We start from the raw sequence: 21,021 nt of genomic DNA on the forward strand, positions 1-21,021 counted from the left end.
TGCCATCCTCGTTTAATTATTCATTAGTCTGGTCTAGCCTGATTAATTATTTTGTATATTTATGAATTAATTAATTATTTTGTATATTTATTAATTAATTATTCTGTTGTTAATTATTTTGCATCATTCTGCATTAATTAATTATTTCAAATTTCATAATGTTTTGTCATTGTTATTATTTATTTTCCAATTGAATTATAAAAATGTAAATTGGAGAAAAGTATTTTTTTTATGAATTTTATAATTTAAATTCCATGAATACATAAATTTTTTTCATTTGAAATTTAATTAATAGATTGTTTTTAAATAAACACATTTCATATTTTAAATGAGACTGAGTAGTGTTTTCTATGAATTTATTAATCCTAGATACATGAAATTTCTCATTAAACAGTTATGATAGATATTAAAATATCAAGTTTTGATATCTTAAGAATGAACAAAAATCTTTTAAAACAAAAATAAATTTCACTTTTCTAATGGCTCCTGTGTCACCCATAATTATCAAGTCATGTTTAGGTTTTACTTTCTTCGATATGAATTGATAAACATGAGACATTTAAACAAAACCTAAATAAAAACTTTGTTTTGTGAACCCCTATATTTAAGTTAAAAGATAAAATTGGCTAACCATTTTGAGAGTGTGGTAGGATACTAACACATTCCCTATACTTACTCCCGAACTTAAATCTCTGAATTTGTGTAGACCATTTTTTTTCTTCTTTTTTGGGTGACTAATCACACATTAATATGATTGGTGGTTACTCCAAAACTATTTATTTATTAAACTTAAATAAACGGGGAGGTCGGCCGCTTCGCGTAGCGATCACGTTGCGACAGGGACCCTTGTCATTTGAAAAGGGGAGGAGAAAATTTTCTTACAAAAATCTCCAGAGAAAACGTTAGATAAATTTTTTTAGAGAATCTCTGCCATTTGGAAGATAAACTTCTGCAAAAGGTAGTTTATTTTATTTCATAACATTAGTGTTTTCACTTTTTTATGTTATTTTTTGTTTTTGTTTTGTTTTGTATTTTGTATTTTTTACTTCTCTTTAACAAATCAAATTCGGTTAAAATAGACTTTGTACTCTCCCAAGGATCCACACCTGAGCCTGAGTAATTTTATTTGGGATTTGATTTTTTTGTTTTTAAAGATAGAGATAAAAGAAAAAGAAATACATATATTTTTTTTGCTTTCTATTACTTTCATTGTTTTTTTTTTATATAAGGAAAACTTGGTCGTTTTATTCTTTCTAAAAAATAGAGAAAAAGAAAAAAGACACAAGGCTTTTTTTTAAGACATTGATCTTTATTTTAAAAAATATATATATAAAAAATAAGAAAATTAGGCACTTATATTTAAGTTTCTTATGTCTTATTTGTTTTTAATTATTAATATATATATTATTTGTTATTGTCATTTTTTTTATATTATTGTTTTTTAATTTTTTTCTCTTTATTATTTTTTATATATACTTGAAACCTATTATTATTATTTTATTTATATAGTCACTGTTGTTGTCATTATTATTATTATAATTATTATAGGTGGCGGCAACACACCTTTTTTTTAAATAAATTCTTTTTTCTTTTCCTTTTACTTCTTTATTTCTTTCCCTTTTACTATTTATTTATTTTCGTTGTCCACCATTTCTATTTATTTTAACTTAATTTCCTTACATGCATAATAATTATAATCATCTAGTATTAAATTTATGAATATTTTTTACGCTTTACAATGCTGTCATGAAATTTTGTATCAATTATTTTTTTTATATCATATTTATCTTTACATTTAATCATCCAAAAAATATTTGGAAGTCCGTTATTTTTAAATTCTTGAGGTGAATCGATTTTCAATATTTTTGTAAAAATAAAATCTTATCTTACTTAATTCATTGTGTGATGTATTTGATTCCATTTGTGCATTATTTTCTATTGACCCTAAATTTGGAGTCTCCCTTAAATTTTCTTTTAACCATTTAAAAAATTTTACTTCAAAACTATATTTTAAAATTTTCTTTAAAAAAAAAATCTATATTTCATAAGTTTTCCTAATCAACCTTTTGTTTAATAACACATTCCTATTTCGTCAAAAAAATCCTATAATAGAATCTAGAACTTTATGGAAGTCGGTTATTTTTAGATTTTTGAGGTGAGGGATTGATATCTTTGGGAGTCCAAGATTTGATCTCAAGAAAAAATGAATTTAATCAATTTTGTTTAAAAAAATTATTCGAAGATTATCCTATGATAGATTTTGAGAAATTGCAATAGTTTCTCATTTTCTTGAGGTGGGAAATTTTTCTCAATATAGTCTAATTAATAAAATATTATTCCACTTATTTTATGAGATCATTACTTCTGGGAGTGATCACCAAGGAAATAAGACATAATTTAAAATATATATATATATATATATATATTCAAGACTTTAAGTTTGGCCACCGTTTTCTAAACGGGTGCTACGGGATGCTAATAACTTCCCCGTACACAAATGACTTCCGAACCCAACTCTATTTTTCGCAGACTATTTAAAAAAAAAACTTATTTACTTATTTTTAGTGTCCAATCACACCCATAAAAAAGATTGGTGACGACTCATTTTTTTGTTATAAAAAAATAAAAAAAACTCTTTTGAAGACGTCGACCGCTCCGCGTCGTCTCGGACACGTGACGACAACAACAAAGAATAGATACTCTTCATGGATCAACATCAAACCTACTTTCGAGTTTACACATTTATTTGATTGGTTTTTCTAATAAAAAAAAGTATGTTTGAATCAATATCTTTTTGTTTTCTCCAAAAGAAATCAGAATACCCAATTTTATATAAAATCAAACAAGTGAATCAATTTGTTTTTCATTTTTTATTACTCGCCTAGTTTTATATCTAATATATATACCAATACTAGCAAATATAAAATCTAATTGCTTTTTTTATACTTTTGAACAAATTAGTAAACTAGATATCATAGAGTTGAACGTGTATAGACTGAGAATCCATAGTCCTTATTCAATACTATAATAACTACGTAAATAATATATACTCACAACGATATAAAACATAACTCTTAGGCCAAACAACCCCTAAAACCCTAAATAAAAAATAAAAAGCACCAAAACTTATTTGGAAAACTCTCTTTGAAATCTCCTTTTTATGATTCCCATCTCTTCAATGGTCCTTTTAGTTCACATTGATATGTCAAGTGGTTTGGACCTTTTGTTCCAATACACACTCAAAATGACTAATTGATGTTAGATATGTTAAAAGGCTTGGGCCTTTCAACTACATGAAGTGTTACACATATCATATATTATATATATAGATCAGACTTTTCCCTTAGGGCCATTTGGTGTATATATTTTATATGGCCACATAGAGAGACTCATTTTGGCATTCCTCCAAAGGCAAGTTTATCTTTTTCAAAATTTCATCTAAAATGTGGTCCAATTAGATTTTCATATACCAACAAGTTTGCTTCTGCTTCTACATATGGTATTTGTAACAAATCATTGTTTCTACCTAATTAATGATGAGAATATGAACTTTGGGATATATTCAAAGGTAAGACTACCATACCTTATAACTTTCATTTATTAAACTATATCTAATAAAATAGTTTTTCCATGAGATGATTCAATCAAATAACATACTAGATACTTAATCAATGATTAATGTAATTTTTGTTACGAGTGATCTACTTTTGGACCCAAACGAAAAAAGCAAACCAAGAATAAAATTAAGGTAAGACGAATACAAAACCAATTAGCCTAACAAAACAATAAGAAATACGGATTGTTTTTAAATACAGAAAAATGAACTAAAATATATATCACAATCTATTTAAGATGTACCGTGGTAGGCCACTATCTGTATGTATCATGATAAACACAAATTCTCTATTTCAGTTTACATAATCCATCACAAATGGATTGTAATATTTTGTTTTATTTATAAGTATTTTTAAAAGTTTTAACATTTAAAATAATTTCTCTAAAAATATAGTAATAAAACTAACCGTATACAATTGTTGCATGGGAAGAACAAAATTAGACCCATCGTGCCTAATTCTTCACCTCTAAGAGGGGCATGCATTCCTTATGTATTGGCTAGTATAGAATCTCTTCCTTAGCTTAATTCAAAATTTCTAACTTAAAGCCATTTAAATGGGTTGGGAAAGAAGTTCTTTGAAGGTTGATTTTCAAATATAGTAAAATAAATTAAAATATTACAAGCTATAGCAAAATTTTGGATTCTATCGATGATAGAAATTGATAGACTTCTATCATCATCTATCAATACCACTGATAATACCATTGATAAAAATATATCATTGTCTATCGATGTCTATTATTGATAGAATATGAAATTTTGCTATATGTTGTAAATATTTCGTGAAATTTGTTACTTTTCATAATTTCCTTTTTTTTGAAAGAGACATTTTTATTTCAAACACTTTTTATTTAAAAAAATATGTTTAAAATACACTTTATTTCAAACGCTATTTTAAATATTCAAAATTTTGGAGTATTAAACACTCCAAACATTTTCAAAATGATTTATATTTTAAACTAATTATTCCAAGTACACCCTTAATCGGGGGCGGGGGGGACAAATATATATGTGATAATAACTCCTACGTCAACTTTCATATAGATATGTTATTTTCACCTCTTGAAAGAGGACCTTATTATTTAAACATCTCAACTCCAACTCGTAACATTTCACCTCTCACTAGTTGATTTTAGTATAGGTTCAAGGGGCTTGAACCTCCCTCAACTTTATGTTAATACCCGTTACTAACCCAGTGTTAAAGATGTCTTTCAGCCCCCTCTAGACCTAAATTCAATCTCCATTCATTACATTTTTTTTCTTCAAATTATGTTTACTAAATTATAAAGCTTTCGCCTACTTCTTACTCTATTAGACATTGGAGTATTGTGTGACAAACACTGCAACTTCTCTCTCTTTTTCAAGTCAATCCTTCAAATAAAAAAATTCATCTTCGAGACGTGTGCATATTAAAAACATTTCTGCTTAAATTGTGCATCAACATTTTTTTAAGTAGATAAGTTTAGATTATTAATAATGTATACGATCTAAATATAACATACTAGAAGATGAAAATTAGGGTTACACTTTTGAAAAAGAAGAAAAAAAAAGGTTAGGTGTGTGTATATATGCATGTGGTTTTCATTTTATTTTCAAAATTGAAAGTTGGCTAGCTCTTTGGTTTGACACAAAGAGCTTTAAAAAGACAGCAGAGTTTTCATAATTATGGCTACAATTTTCCCCTTCTTCAAAAGTGAACCTAATAAGAAATAAGAAGATAGCCCAATATGGGAATGAGTTAAGCTTTTAAAAAGGACATAGAATTTAATTCTAACCCATCTAAGGCATCATATATAGAAAATTGCCAAACATAATATAAAGTTCAATTAATGAACTTCCAAATTTGAGGCACTCCATCAAAAACAACACAACTTTTAAGTCTCTAAATATACAAGTTAGATGATGTCATTCTTTAGAACAAAAAACAATAAAGTTAGTTGATACGATGATTAAACAGTGAATTAATTTCTGAATTTTTTAAGGTATACTTTTTTTTATTATTATTAAAATAATTCGAATAACAATAGGTAGATTTTTCAAATGATGTGATCACTTTTTTTCGACAAGAAAATATATTGGTTTGAAAATGATTCAATAATATTCAAGATATAATACGACTCATAATGTTTACTTATCTACTCTCTCGATCTTTCAATTTTAGAGAGCCAAATTGTATATAACTCCTTATGGAGGGAAGTTTTGTTTAAAGTTAGTGTAGATCTATTTAAACATATCACTTCATGTTTGAAAACATTACATTATAGTTAAGACTAACTATTCTATTCGTCAAAATTAGTTTGGTTCAGTACACAACTGTATTATTGTTGGTATGAAATTATATCTGCTTTTGGTTTTTTTTTTATAAATTAAGTCTATATACGTTAACTTTCACTTCCAATTTTCCTCTTTTATTATCTACATTCTATCGCTGATATATGGTTTAAAAACCCACGTTAAATTTTGAAAACTAAAAACAAAAAACTAGCTTAAAAATATCTCTTCCACCTCTAAATCTAATGTTTTAATATTTTTATTTTTTACCTATATTTTAAAAAACCAAGTCAAAACTTGAAAACTACAAAAGTAGTTTTTTAAAGCTTCTTTTATTTTTAATATTTGACTAGAAATACAACTCTCTTCCCTAAGATTGATACAAACCACGATAAGAAAATGAAAAGAAATAGACTTAATCTTCAAAAAACCAAACTCGAGAAGCAAAATGATTTCCAAATGGAGCCTTAGGAGGTGAGGCGATGAGTAACTTATAATAGTATGAGGATTATAATAGTATGTGTTTGAAAAGATGGTAAAAAGTTTTCGAACTTGTAAAAAATAGCAAAACAATTTTTATTTTTTAAATACAAAAAATACTAATAAGCAAATGTCCAAATTATCCATACACACTCAACTTGGTAGAAAACCAACAACACAAACTAAACAAATCCAAAAACAGCTAAATCAGCCAAAATATTATAAATACATATATATAGGGGTTGTCAGTTCGGGACTAGAGACCGAGTCCCCTTGTCCTTTACATCATCACAAAAAGTAAGTGAGCTTAAATTTGAACTTGCTTAAGTGACCACTCTTTTGAAACATGTATATCTTGCCTGAGGATGTAAAGTAAACAATTTTAAATAAAATCATTAAAAGTGGTCTTCAAAAACTAGAGTTGAGTTCGAGAGTCATTTGTGTATTAGAAATGTGTTAGCATCCCACAACATTCGTTTAGAAAACAGTAACCAAATTTTATATCTTCAATTGAAATTTTTATCTAAATGAAATTCATTTAAAAAATATCTTATTTTACTGCTCATCACTCTCATATTTGAAGCAAAGATTCTATAAAATATGTACAGAACATTCTATCAATTAGACTATTTCGAGAAAACTTTGTGCATCTAAAAAAAAGTGAGAAATTAGTACAATTTCTCATAATCTGTCATATGAATAACCTCGTAATAAAGTCTAATAAAGAAAATTTTTAAAAAACATTAATTAAAATAATCTGTCTTGGGTTCAAATTTTAGGTTTTCGAAGATGTGTGATCCTTCATAAGATTTCTATGACACCCGATACCCAAATTTTATGGATTCTATTGTAGGATTCTGTTGAAGGAAAATTATACAAATTCTTAGAAAAATTGATTTGGAAACCTTATGAAATCATATATTATATTTTGAACGTTTGAAAAACATTAAAAAAAAAAATTATAACTTGATTTTAAAAAAAATAAATTGTGAAAGATTTTAAACTTAGAGAAATTTTAGTTGAAAAATGAATATAAACAAATATAAATTAAGAAGTATAATAAAGATATAAATAAATAAATAAGATGATATTAAAGTTTAAATAATAAAATTATTGGAGGTTGATCTTAGACTCTTAAAGAATCTATTTTTTCACCATAAGAATTCTAGAAAATTGGACTCTCAAAATTTTAAAATTCCATGATTCAGAATTTTATAAAAATGACATACTTTGTTTGAAAGATAAAAGAATTTGGAAGTCTTAAAATGATCCATTATTACTTGGTTAATATTCATAAATGTAACAAAAACTCAAAAATATTTATGGTCGGTATAACAAAAAAGCAAAAGCTCATGAAGTCAGTACAATATATTTCATAATTTTCAGATTTGTTCTTAAATATTGCAGACGATTCGTCATTTTTCTTTCTTCTTTGTGATTTATTCATCTTTTTTTTTTCCAGATTTCGCTGTCTCCTCTTCTAGATTTCTTTTTCTGTTATTTTTAAACGATTTATTTTTCTTTTTAAATCTCCTATTTCATCTCACCATTTTCGGTAAGATTCTTTGAAGCTACTTCATCTTTCTCACATTTTAGAATATCAAGATCGTTTAAATATCATTTTAACATTGTCTAAACGATCGTTTACCATTTTCAAACACGGTCGTTTAAAATTGAAGTCATTCTTTCCATCGTTTAAAAAGAACTACACAATCGTGTTGATATGATCTAAACGATCACTTATTGTAGTCAACATAATCGTTTAGTAGGGTCAATGCGATCGTTTAGATTTGAAACCCTTTTTTCCATCGTTTAAAAAGAACTACGTGATTGTGTTGATATGATCTAAATGGTCACTCACCATAGTTCAACACGATAGTTTAACATGGTCAACGTGATCATTTAGATTTGTAGCCATTTTTTCATTGTTTAAAAAGAACTACACATCATGTGAATATGATATAAACGATCGTTTACCATAGTCAACCCGATAGTTTGGTAAACGATCGTTTAGCATGGTCAACACGATCGTTTAAAATTGAAATCTTTTTTCTCATCGTTAAAAAGAACTACACGATCATATATCATCATCTAAACGATCGTAGATCATTCGTTTAGACTGTACTACAATTGTTTAGAAGAAGATTACTCACATGTGTGTGTGGCCGAGTAATCGCATATTGACTGAGGTATTTTTGATATTTTCTATAATAGGCTTCTAGACTTTTTTCGTTTTCGAAATTGTTCTATAGAGTGTAAATATTTTACTGGTTTGTTATAATTTTTAAAAATATCCTTATTATTTTTTATAATACTTTAAAAGAAGTGTCAAATGACTTAAAAGAGAAAATTACCATTTGGAGAAATATTAAATGGAACTTACATCAAGGTAAAATTTAATGCAAAACAGTGTAAAGCAACTAATACTATTTTGAAAGAAGCAAAATGATAGATTAATAAACACAAACAAACACATTCACATTTTAGAGAAAATTATTAGAGATCCATCTTGGACTTCCAAATAATCGACTCCTCACTATAATCGACTCCTCACCTTAAGAATTCTAGATAGTTGGACTGTCAAATTTTCTAGAATTTTGTCGTAAAAGAAATTTAAATGAAAAATAATTAAAGATGTTAAAAAAATTAAAGAACTATTAGCAATAGTATATTAAATTAACCACAACAGAAGAAAACAATATATAGTATTTAGCATATAAAAGATGAAAAAATACTAAAGAAACAATAATTAATGCTATGAAAGAAAAAAATTAAATAAATAAAAATATTCATTATAGAAAATAATAAAGATGAATATATAAAGAATAAAGTTTTAAAATAGATTAACAAAGGAAATAAATAATATAAAAAGACACAACAAAATGTGAGGCCGTATGCATAAACAAAAATATATATATAAAAGAGAAGTTTACAAGATAGCAAATAAATAATTATAAGTGAAAGAAAAATAGAGAAATAAGAACAAAAACAAAAACGAACCTTTTTTTTTTTTTTTTGCATTTTTGTAGAGAAGCTTGAAGGAAAATAAATAAAATAATAATAATAAAGAAAAGAAAGAAAGGTTAAAATTTCAACACACTAAACTCATTGTTTGAAGTATGAATCATGGGACTAAATGCCCTATCAATACATCTCAAACTAAGTTCAAGTTTCTATTGTGTGTTGGATTCTTTACGTTTAGGGAGTTTTATCTCTGAGATAGAAGGAGATTTAGAGGGTTTGGTAGATGTTGTTGTAGATATCTAAACTTTTGCTAAAGATGAAGGATAAAGAGAAGAGGTAGCTATAGGGGCGAAAGTTTTGGATGAGGAAGAGAGGATGTGTAAAAAAAAATCTCTAGGTTTTTCTTTTCTTTTTCTTTTTTTCTTTTGGCTTTTTGTTTGTGTGCCTCCTAAGAAAAAGAAGAACGGATATTCATAAGCAAGAAAGTTTTATACATATGACTAACAATTCAGATTGTTAGTTTTTTAATTTGAAATAATACCAACTTTGGCATGCACCTCAAACGGGCATGGAGCTTTTGACAAACAAAACCATTTTAAAAAAGTTACATAATATTCCTCCATCTAACCTTAGTAGTCTAACTAATTGATTTAGTTATTTTAATCAAATTACCCACAAAATTTTAAAAAGTAGTTAAATAACATTTTTATATAAAAAAAATTGGTTAATCACGAAAATAAAAATGAGCCAAATTAAAGCAAAGATTAATCAAACAATTGAGTTTATTTTAAATAACTTTGGACAAAAATAGATGGCTACACTCAGTATCGAAAGCTTCCTTCTCATTCTGTGTCAAAAGTGAGGAATGTCAGTGTCATCTCCATTGCTCGCTCTATTGAGAATCCTCCTCTCGTGTCTCTGTACTTGTTGAGAAGTTTGATCGAACGACTGTTTCAGCTCGCTCCGGAGGCATGGGGTAATATTTGATCCTCCTTTGAGCTTAGATCCTTATGTTCTTGCTGCTCCTTTCCCTAATAGGATGGTTGTTGTTAAGGAGGTTGCAAGGAAGGAAGACGTGAAGTCTGCCCCGTCCTTTGGTAAGAAAGTATGGGTAAAGGTGCCTTCGGAGGAGAAAAAGGTAGTACAAGAGGATGAGATTAAGTAAAAGGCAAATATGTTAGGCACCCTTCTTGTTAAGCATGATAACCCATGTATATTTTCTATTCCTTGCTCTATAGGGTCTAGAAAATTCGAGCATGTCATGTTAGATTCATATTCGACTTTAATATCATACCAGCCCCTATTTTACTTTGACTTCGGTCTCACATCCTGCATCAATTTAACATTTTAGTGCAATTACATGATGTCTTTCTTGTTAGGTCCTTAGATTTGGTCAAGCATTTCTTAGTTAGAATCAACAATTTATCATTTCATGTGGATATTTATGTGATCAATGTGAATGTTATTGGTTCTTCCTCTTCTTATCTCTATTGTTAGCTAGTTTGACCCTTTTTAAAAACATCAAAAGTTGTAATAGATGTGGACATAGGGTCTTAACTCTTTGACATAATACCAATTGGAAATCGTTTCTTATCTCTTAGTCTAGTACCACTAATTCTACTTGTTTTAGTTCTCAAGTTTTTGTAGATAGTGGTCCACCTCCTAAGTTGGGGGTGGATGTTCGAGATTTGGCTCTTCATGTTGGCTATGATTGATGAAGTCGATCACGACCAGGCATAACAATCTAAAAATTTGCACTACCTTGAGAAAGTTAGGATTTTTATTGTAGTGTTAGTGTATATATGTTCATTTTCTGTTATTTTTGTTTTTATTGATCTAAATCTTCCTATTATTCTTGGTTTTAGGAAATTGGAGAGAAACACATTATTGTGGAGTCAGACGTCCATCCTTCATTATGCCAAAATTTTAGAAAACTTTTCTGTTTTCTTTTCATTTTTTCTCCTTGGTTTTTTATATTTATCACATTGGGAGTAGTGTTAGATTTTAAGTTAGGGGTAAGGTATGTTTGTATTCTGGTTAGAGCCTTTGAGCATCTGAACTCGGGCTATTGTATGTACTTCAATTGCTTGTTTCTTTTTTTTCTTATGTTTTTTAATGACTTGCCTATAATACACCTTTAAAGTCTTGCATGTGTGAAGCAATATATGATGAAAATATGTATGATTTTGAGCACAAATTTTAAAACTTTTTCTTCCATCTATGTTAGTGTCAAGAAAATTTCGCCTAACATTAATTGGGCTTTGAACGAAACTTGCCCAAAATCTGTACTTCAAATCTGAGAGCAAGGTAACCATGATGAGCATATATAAAAAATGGAAGCAAAATGAATGAAAAGTAAAAAGGAAATAGGACTTAGAAGTTGGTTTGCTTGATTACTTGACATCGCCACTTTGCATTAGAAAGTTGCATTTAAATCTTACTTTTGGCGTATATGGGAAAAGTGAATCAAAGGTCCTTTAAGTCTACTCCAGAATTTGTTTAGGCTTAAGGAGAAGGGCATCACACTTGTTTATGCATGAATAAATTTGAAGGAAAATTTTCTAATTTTTGCATCAATTGATTGATTGCTTGCCTTTGGATTGTATTGTAGATTACTTGCTTGATTCTCATTGACTGTGTTAAGGCATGAGAAAAGCAAGCTATCTTGTGTGTTTTATTCTACTTTGCTCCAGAAGATCAAGAATTCAGTGGTGTTTGCTAGCACATAAAATGTGTTATCTAATTCCACTTAATTTGAAATCGTTCTATGATTTTATGTTCTTATTTTTCTACTTTGTAGGTATTGAGCAAACTAAGGTAGAATTTGGAGTTGGTTTCAAATTATTGCTAAATTAGGCGAAATCAAAGTGATAAGACATCGGCTAGGGCAAAACACGAAGAAAAGAGAAGCCAAATTGGCTTTTGTTTTGTAGTGCCACGACGCTTCGAAATTGTTATGTGCACGATTTCCGTCAGCACCATGGCGTTGTCCCTAATGTCGCGACATCATTGCATTTTAATAAAATGGTTTTTCTGCCTTCTAGGTTAGAGGGACTCTGACTCAAGCTATTCTAATACAATTTTCTCTTTATTTTCTAAGTTTTTGAGTTTTATTTAGTTTTATGTATTAGAACATCTCCTCATCCTTCAACATGTGGATGAGAGACTAAGGCACTCTTTCTTAGCTTGGGTTTGTAGTAATATTCATCCTTGAATTCATGCATTTGTAAGACTTGAATTAAATTTAATATATTGATAGTTCAAATTCTGTCTTTGATGATTATGTTTATATATTGTAGAACGCATGGAGACTTTATGACGAATGCTTTTGATTGCATGCAATTATCTTTGTAAGTTGTATGTAATTCAATTAGAATCAATAATTTATGCTAGGTTGCAAAAATCAATTAGATCTTGTATTGTTCTAATCGACTTAGGATCGAACTAGATGATAGTCTAATTAGGCGCATGAAAACCAGGCTTTCAACCTAACTTAACCCTTGTTCGTAACGCAACTAGTGTGATCAATTGGAACTTGTATGTTTTTCATCAGGTTAACTTGCACTGATTTGATGCCTAGGACAATTTGGTTAGCTTATTTAATCAAATTGGTTAGAGCTATCAACTGTTAGATTGGGTAATAAGAATTCAATGATCAAATGTAACGTTTAGGGAGAACTACAAAACCCAAGCTAAGTTTCCTCAAATTGATTTACACTTTTATTTTATTTTCCTTGCAATTTATTTTCTTTGCAATATTCTAAACAATTCAACCCCCCTCTCGTTTACCTGAGTTTGGCCTGAACTTGTCATTAAGAGTAGTTCTTAATGTGTGATTTAGGAAATTATCCGATCCAGATATGGACAACGAAATCCACTCGATCAAATTGACAACCATAAACAATATAGACACATAAATAGACACGTTATTAAAAAGAAGAAAGTAACAAGAGGAGGCACTCAAGACACATATGAAGCACAGAGTGAGTGCAACATGAAATTGTTACACTGCTTCACGTAGAAAAAGGAAGGGTGTTTATATAAGTAAAAGAGTATGGGAGTTTAGTAATGAAAGTTAAGAATGAAGATGGTGATAGAAAAGGAAAGCATAAGAATATTGGGGAGGTTAATGGATATATTAGTGTTAAAAAGAAAAGAATAAGGGGGAGGAGTAAGCATGAGTTGAAGAACCTTAATGTGAGTATGATTGAGAAATAAATTAAAAGGGTGTTGATTAGAAAAAAAGAAAAAGAAAAAGGGGGCAGAAAATAAAATGAGTTTGGGATTGGATGAAGTGCCAAAACAAGGAGTTTAAGTATCGGAAACCATGACGTGTTTAAATGGCAAGCCGACACGTCGTGAGTTCCTTCAATGTTTTTTTCTTCTTCTTAGTATTTGTTATGAAAGAGGGGCGTGTGGTGCAGTTGGGGAGAGATGAGAGTGGGTAATTTTCAAGCTTAGCCTCCAAGAAAGAAAAAAAATGAAAAAAATGAGGAATAGAGAAATTAAAAAATGCACTTTCCACCTGGCCACTCCCAAAGGGAATCCAATGACTTCTTTCCATTTTTCAACTCTCTCTCTCTTTTTTCATTTTCTCTTTTTTCTCACGATATTTTCCTCTCTCTCTCTCTCTCTCTCTTATTTTTATCTAAATTATTAAGCTTACTATTTTCACATTTATATCAACTTTAATATCAACCTATTCATACCAAAACAAAAATCTCAAAAAACCAACAATATGTATTAATAGTTCAACATTATACAATATAGAGTAAAATCAATTTAATTATTAAGGTAAATATTTTTTTTAAGTTTTATCCATCACTATCAATATTTTGTTATATCTATAAAATTCAATTATCGTAACGATATTGACATTGATATTTTAATCCACGGTACCTATTTAATTACCTACTACAACAAAAATTGTATCTATGAGATTTCAAGTATTTTTTTTATGTAAATTTATGATCTCGAAAGAACTTTGTTTTCGTTTGTAAGTTATTACTCTTTTTTTTCTAATATTATATATAGAGTGATGAAATCAAACATCTTAACATTGGAGTGATAATAGAAACACTAGATATGACAATTGAGTTATGTTTATTTTAACAAAAATAATAATAATTCTATTATCCCTTTTTAATATATTGTTTATGACATCCATGGCTCCAACAAACCTATATCAAATTAGCTAGCTACACACTCTTATAGTAAGCTTGAAAGTCAGAGGATTTATTGTAAACTTTTTAAAGCAAAATGGCAAGAAACATATACAATCTAAAAATGTAGTGTTTATAATTTAACAGTATACCTATTTTGTATAGTTAAATTTTTGTATAGTTTTTTTTTTTTTTTTTTGTTAAGAAATCAAAACCTTCACCGTTAAAGATTGATCTAATTAATATGGGCCAAAAAAACGGTTCAAACCAACATGAAATATGTATTTGTAATTTTAGAAAGCTTGTGGTTCGAATTCCACAATCTGTATTATACTTTAAAACTGTAGAAATGTGTAGGTACTTTATTCTCTAAGATATGTTTTAAAAGTGAATTTAATACTAAGATATGTGCTTGAATTGATATCATCAATAATTTTATATCCTTCTTGTTTTTATTAATCGTATGGAGTGATGAAACTTCCGAAGTCTAACTTTTTGGCAAATGATAGACATCTAATCGAGTCTGACGATAACTCAATTTCATCGTTATATTATTTTGCATAATGCATTAGGAATATTTTTGTAATACAATAAATAAGAGTATAAAGTGTTGGATGTAAATGGTGGAGGGAGAGAAATGTAGCATAACTTTTTTAGTATAATAAGTGTGGGAATGAATATCAAAGCTGGTAGGAGAATATGATGTGAAATATGATTAAGTGAAGCTAAATTTAGGTATAAAGTTATAGATATAAATAAAAGTTTGGTAATAAGTTTTGGGGAGCAAGGAGGATATAGTGGGAAGAGAGGCAGAAGAATTTGGTGTGATTGTAATTATATTGTAATATGAAAGTTGATGGTTTGTGAGGAGTGTAAGCTGATTGAAGAGTATATATGATGATGTTGATATGATATGAAATAAAATGAATAAAAGTAGAACAAAGATTGAATGTAATTTAAAATATGAATAGAAGAAATAAGGAGTTGAAGAGTTATGGTTGAAGTTTGAAAGATGAAAAATGAAAAATGAAGCATTAGGCGTAATTGGGAAATGGGAAATGAGAAAATGATGAAAGAGATGGTGTGATATATTTGGAGGAGAAAAAGAAAGGAATTGGATAAAAGAGAAAATGAAAGTACGGTGGACCTGGAATCCTCCAACCCTACCTTTTACCTTCATCTTCAACCTCAGGCGCCATCTTTTTAACATTACATAAACCTTTCTTCATATTCTTCTCAACCTCTTCCTTCTCTCTCTCTTACCAAACAAACTTCAACAAACCTCCCCTTTTCTCCTTCTCCTTCTTCTTCTTCTTCCTCCTCCTCCTCCTCCTCCTCCATTTTCCCTTCTTCAATCCCTTTCTGGGTTTGTTTCCATTTCCTTCTCTCTCTGTTTCTCCTCTGTTTCCCATGAGAGTTTTGTCTTAGCTACAAATTAATGGGGAAGTACATGAGGAAAACCAAGTCATTAGGTGAAGTTGCAGTCATGGAGCTTTCCCAATCTTCTCTTGGGGTTCTGACTAGGGCTAAGACTCTTGCCTTACGTCGTCTTCAGCAATCTCCCACGCCCTCCCCATCTCCCGCCTCTCCGGCCTCTCCGGTTGCTTCTGGTTCTTATCTTCAGCTAAGGAACCGAAGGCTTGAGAAGCCAACCGTTGTATTTTCCGCCCATGAATCCAAGAGGCAGAAGCCAACCCCTAGAGAGGCTTGTACCACAAACCCTAGCCCTAGGGTCAGTTCTAGTTTGAAGCTGGCTATGCCCGAACGGTCGGTTTCGCTTGGCCGTGTTAATGAAGAGGGGGATCACACGGCGGAGGATGTGGCGGAGAAATCCGTTGGCAAATTTGATGAAATTCATGCGGGTGAAAGTAAGAACGAGAATATTGATTTGGTCATTGAAGAGGCTTCGTTTGGGGAAAATATTTTGGATTTTGAGAGTAGAGAGAGGTGGGATTTCTTCTGTTTTTATTTTTTTTTCTCCTCTCATTTTCTTGTTATATTTATTTAACGTTGGCTAAATTTTGTAATCTCTCATTTGATTTTCATACATAAGATTCTGGAAATTTTGGAGACTGAAATTGGGTATTTCTTGAACTAGCGGTGTCTGGAGAAAAACATGCAAGAGGTTTTAGTCTGAAATTTTCATTTCCTTGATTTGGTTGGCTATGTCTGTGTGATTTGTGAAGTTGGAAATTCTTTTGTTCTTTTGTTTGGTTTCTCGGAATGTTATGGAAGGGGAAATATTGAACTTCAATTTGTTGTTCTTCATCTGGTGTTGAAATTTCTGTCGTGGCCCTTGTTTTTTTATTACACCCTTTTTACTTTTCAACAACTTTGTATTTTGGAATCAAGCTTCAAAATTAAGCTTTCTTATTTGTGTGTTTTCTGATTTTTCAGCGCAAAGGCTTTAGATAATCTTTCCGCCATTACTTTAGTTTTAATTGAAAATTTCGTGGATGATGTTTGTCAAACTTTTATGCGCACCTTGTTTCTTTGTTCATACTATTATGCCCCTGTTAGACCGCCTTTCTTATGGAGCTATTTTACTATGCAGATGACTTTTTAGTGTTTTTTTAGTATATTTTTTTGAACTTTTCTGTAGAACAATGCCCTGGGATTCTCTTCCCCACTTATTTTTGCAGTTGAAGTGGTCATTCAGTGTTATCATTTTCTTGTTTGTATATCGTGTGTATGTTATTTTGCGTACTCTGCTTTTTCACCCAGTTATTCCACTTGAAGGATAAAGCTTGTAGATATATTTGCTCGTTAATTTTTTCTGTTTGTCTTGTTCTAGAGAAGGTTTTTGAAAAGGAATTTTCTTTTCCCCCTTTTTTTTCTGGGGTTGGACTTAATATTATTTGTCTCTTTAAACGTTCGGTCTTTTTTGCTTTCCCTTCCCTAACAATTTGCCCCTAGTTGTTTTTTCTCCTAGTTGGAATTGGGAGGCATAATTGCTAGTTTTACTTTCAGACATTTCTGACATTTCTCATGTGATGTACATACATACCATGGATAGACCATCTTAATGATTTTTTTGCTGTACAGATGTTTTTGTTACAATGTTAATGAAAACGAAAACTTACTTGAATGGTAGTATTGGTATTCGCAAGTTAAATGGAGGTTAAAAGGGCATTTAACTACTGAAATATTACTTGAGGTGTAATAAATTTGGTAACTAAACATTTTATTCCTGCCGACAACATTGTTTGATTTAGCTGATTAATCAAATATCATACGGTTTCTACTTTGTTTAACATTCTTTATCAGTTTGGCATGCCTAACGGATGATGCTTGATTGTACCAGGAGTACTAGGGAATCTACTCCCTCCAGTTTGATAAGAAATCCTGATACCATCAGAACACCCAGTTCTACTACCAGGCCGACAACCAGTGCAGTCGAAACTAACCATAGAAACCCTTACTCATCTAATCGACCCATACCGACAGCTCGTGAAATGGATGAGTTTTTTGCTCTTGCTGAAGAAAAGCAGCAACGACACTTCATTGAGAAGTATGTTAATGTGTACATTTCTTCCATAGCTGTAAAAGAACCTATTATTGTTCGTACTAGTAACAGTCTCAATGGTATGATGTCTGCAGGTACAACTTTGATCCCGTGAAAGATACGCCGCTTCCTGGCCGCTACGAATGGGAGAAGTTACAACCATAGAAGATTATAGCGCGTTGTTCCATCAGGACTTCTTTCCTGCTTATTTTCAATAGATTTCAGACCGAGGTTTTCAAAAGTAGCAGGAAGGAATTAGTCTAACCTTAAAAGGGTGATGGTGGTATTTCCTTTTTTCCATCATCCTTGTTAACTTTTGTAAAGGAGTAGTAAGACCTCTCAAAACCCAAAAGAAAAAAAAGAAAACGCTTAAAGGAAGTGTAGACTAATGTTCTGTAACATAACAGAGGTTATGATTTACACACTAAAGACCCATCAAAGTTCATTGTCTAGCCATGATACTGAGAGGGGGAAGGAAAGAGGGTCTGGCAGTTTAGTCGTAGGGTTAGTAGTTAGTTCAGGCAACTAGGAAACTGTGGTACAGATAATTTACTTAGGATATTTTTCTTCTCTTCCCCACTTTGTAGTACTGTGCTCTCCTCCACTCTTCTTTGTCTATACTTGTACTGATGGAACTACAAAGCAACAACCTGTGAAATAAAAACTAACCCTTTGTGTCCCTCTCTTCATCCTCTACTCGTATTTGTTTTATCTGTATATGTGATGTATAAAACCATTTTCTGCCTGTGTTGTGTTCAATGATTAAATTAAGTATTATTTGGTTGAGAATAGATGGTGGTTTCTTGTTTGTTGTTTGTGGTGGGTGGTGGAAAAGCAAGCTTTATGATGATCAATGAGGGGAATCTTATGTCCACCATTAGTTTATTAGTGTGTATGGTGGCACTTGTTTTGATTTGCTGCTTGCTTTGGTTGGTGGTGCTGTTGACAGACAAGTTAAATTCATTAGGAGAGATGGAAAGATCGGGAGACAAGGATTAACACCTCAATCAATCAGGGCCAGCTTAAGAATAAAATATATCAACAATAAAAGATGCTTTTTACAAAGCAAAAGCTAAAAAAGACTTGACCACTAGATAATCTCTTTGATTTTGGCTGTTTTTTTAGATCTGGGTGGATGGAACTGTTACTAAATTAGCATTGGGTGAAACCGGAGAATCTTCCATTTTCAATGGGGAAGAGAGAGAGAGGGGGGGTTGCTATTTCTTGGGTTTAGAAGTCTTTAGCCTAAAGATTATAACTGCTGAATTCAAACAGAGCATTCATGGAGGTGTCATTAAATGCTTGACTAAGTAGCTTTTTTTCACCCCAGCATGAGTGAATTTCTGACTACCTTTTCTTTGCTCTCTCCTCAGCAATTCTAAAATAGTAAGTTTACAGTAAGATGAGTCAAAGAGGGAAGTAATTGTCACCTTAACTAGGTTTGGAATTGACTAAACTCAGTCAGAAGATCTATTCTATTTTATTAGAGAAAGCTATTAGTAACTCCTTTTTATACATCTCTTGTGGTTTATGATCCATCATATAATTAATAACCGTATATGCTGACTTTAGCATTGTGTTTATGAGTGTTTATGAGTGGTTTTAGTCGTGTTCTTAACGATTGAAGGACCAGATCAAAACAAAAAGAGACTGAGTGGTTGTGGTTGTGTTCATAACGGTTGAAGGACCAGGTCGAAACAAAAAGAGACGCTACAGAAGGCGGGCTGGGTAGGCAGGTTGAAAAATGAATTAGGTTTGTGTAAATTTGAAGAGGCTGACAAGACACTGTTTAGATTGTACATAACTGTAAACTGCAAAACTTGTCCTGTGAAATAAGTGGCACAGAGTGGTGTTTTTTTTTTGGGGGTTTTGTATTTTTATTTTTCTCTTTCTTACTTCTGTCTGACCTTGTGGGTTGCTTTCATGGTGCGATGACTGCCAACTGCAAATCTCTAAGTAGATAGAAAAAGCAAAGGGAGAAGGGAAGGACACAAGGATATGAATATATATGTATTTGCAATTGCAATTGCAACCCCATTCTTTTAACTTTGACATGAGAGAGAGAGAAAGAAAGTTGCATGTGTTTTGGAGCTGCATATCTCACAGGTGGCCCTTTATTTCAGTCTTTACCTTTCATGATTACTCCCTCTTCACTCATCTCTGATAACACTTTTAGGTTACAAAATATTAGGAAGATCTCTCTTACCCTCTTCTTTTTTCTCTCTCCTTAATGATATCATGTTACATTTTTGTGTTATGATTTTCAAAGTTTATTTTGTTACTTGATTTTTTTTATGGAAGTTTCGTTAGCAGTGTGTTAACTAGTTGGTTGTGGTTCTAAGTTAGCTTACATCATTGTATATATTTTTGTCTAAGATTGAATAGCTTTCATCATTGTATATATTTTTGTAATAACTCTAAGAAAAAAACAAAAGTTTACCATTAGTTATACATATACAAATTCTAAGAAACAACATATTTGACCCTCCATCAATTGAGTGTTAATAAAACTTGTAAGATATTAAATCATTTAACCTTTAAATATAGGAAATAGATTTATATAATATTAATGTATTTTAAAAAATTTAGATTCAAATTGAAAACTAAGTAAATTATGATAAAATTATTATGATATAGTAAAATTTATAAGTCAATTATGAGGGATTAAAAAGCATACAAACTAAAATGATTACTTAGTAACATTATTAATACATCAAAATCGAAAGAGTGAGATATTAGTGTAATGAAATTAGAAAGTTTGTTTGGTAGAAAGAGGAATGAAAATGAATGAAATGAATTGAGGGTTTGAAATCACTTGACCCAATGATGGCATCTTATTTGTTGATCACTCCAACAAAAGTACTTACTATTCATTTATTACAAGTCCAGTCATTTCAACTCTTTCACTCTCGAACTTCGAGCTTTTGCTTTGTAATTTGTGTGATTCACTTTCACTCCTTAAACCTCCAAACACACATATTCTATCTCTTCCTTTCTAAACTTTTCCATTTTAGTCTTCCCTC

General features: G+C 30.4%; 1 protein-coding gene across 1 annotated transcript; it reads left to right on the forward strand.

Moving 5' to 3' along the window:
• Nucleotides 1–15,656: 15,656 nt before the first annotated feature.
• Nucleotides 15,657–18,687, forward strand: LOC101213265 (cyclin-dependent kinase inhibitor 5). Its single transcript, XM_004138908.3, has 3 exons — nt 15,657–16,440; nt 17,798–18,004; nt 18,094–18,687. The coding sequence occupies exons 1-3, from the start codon at nt 15,932–15,934 to the stop codon at nt 18,161–18,163; spliced, it is 786 nt and encodes a 261-aa protein (XP_004138956.1). The 5' UTR covers nt 15,657–15,931; the 3' UTR covers nt 18,164–18,687.
• Nucleotides 18,688–21,021: the final 2,334 nt, after the last annotated feature.

Source organism: Cucumis sativus, chromosome 2, assembly GCF_000004075.3.
Source record: "Cucumis sativus cultivar 9930 chromosome 2, Cucumber_9930_V3, whole genome shotgun sequence".
NCBI lineage: Eukaryota > Viridiplantae > Streptophyta > Magnoliopsida > Cucurbitales > Cucurbitaceae > Cucumis > Cucumis sativus.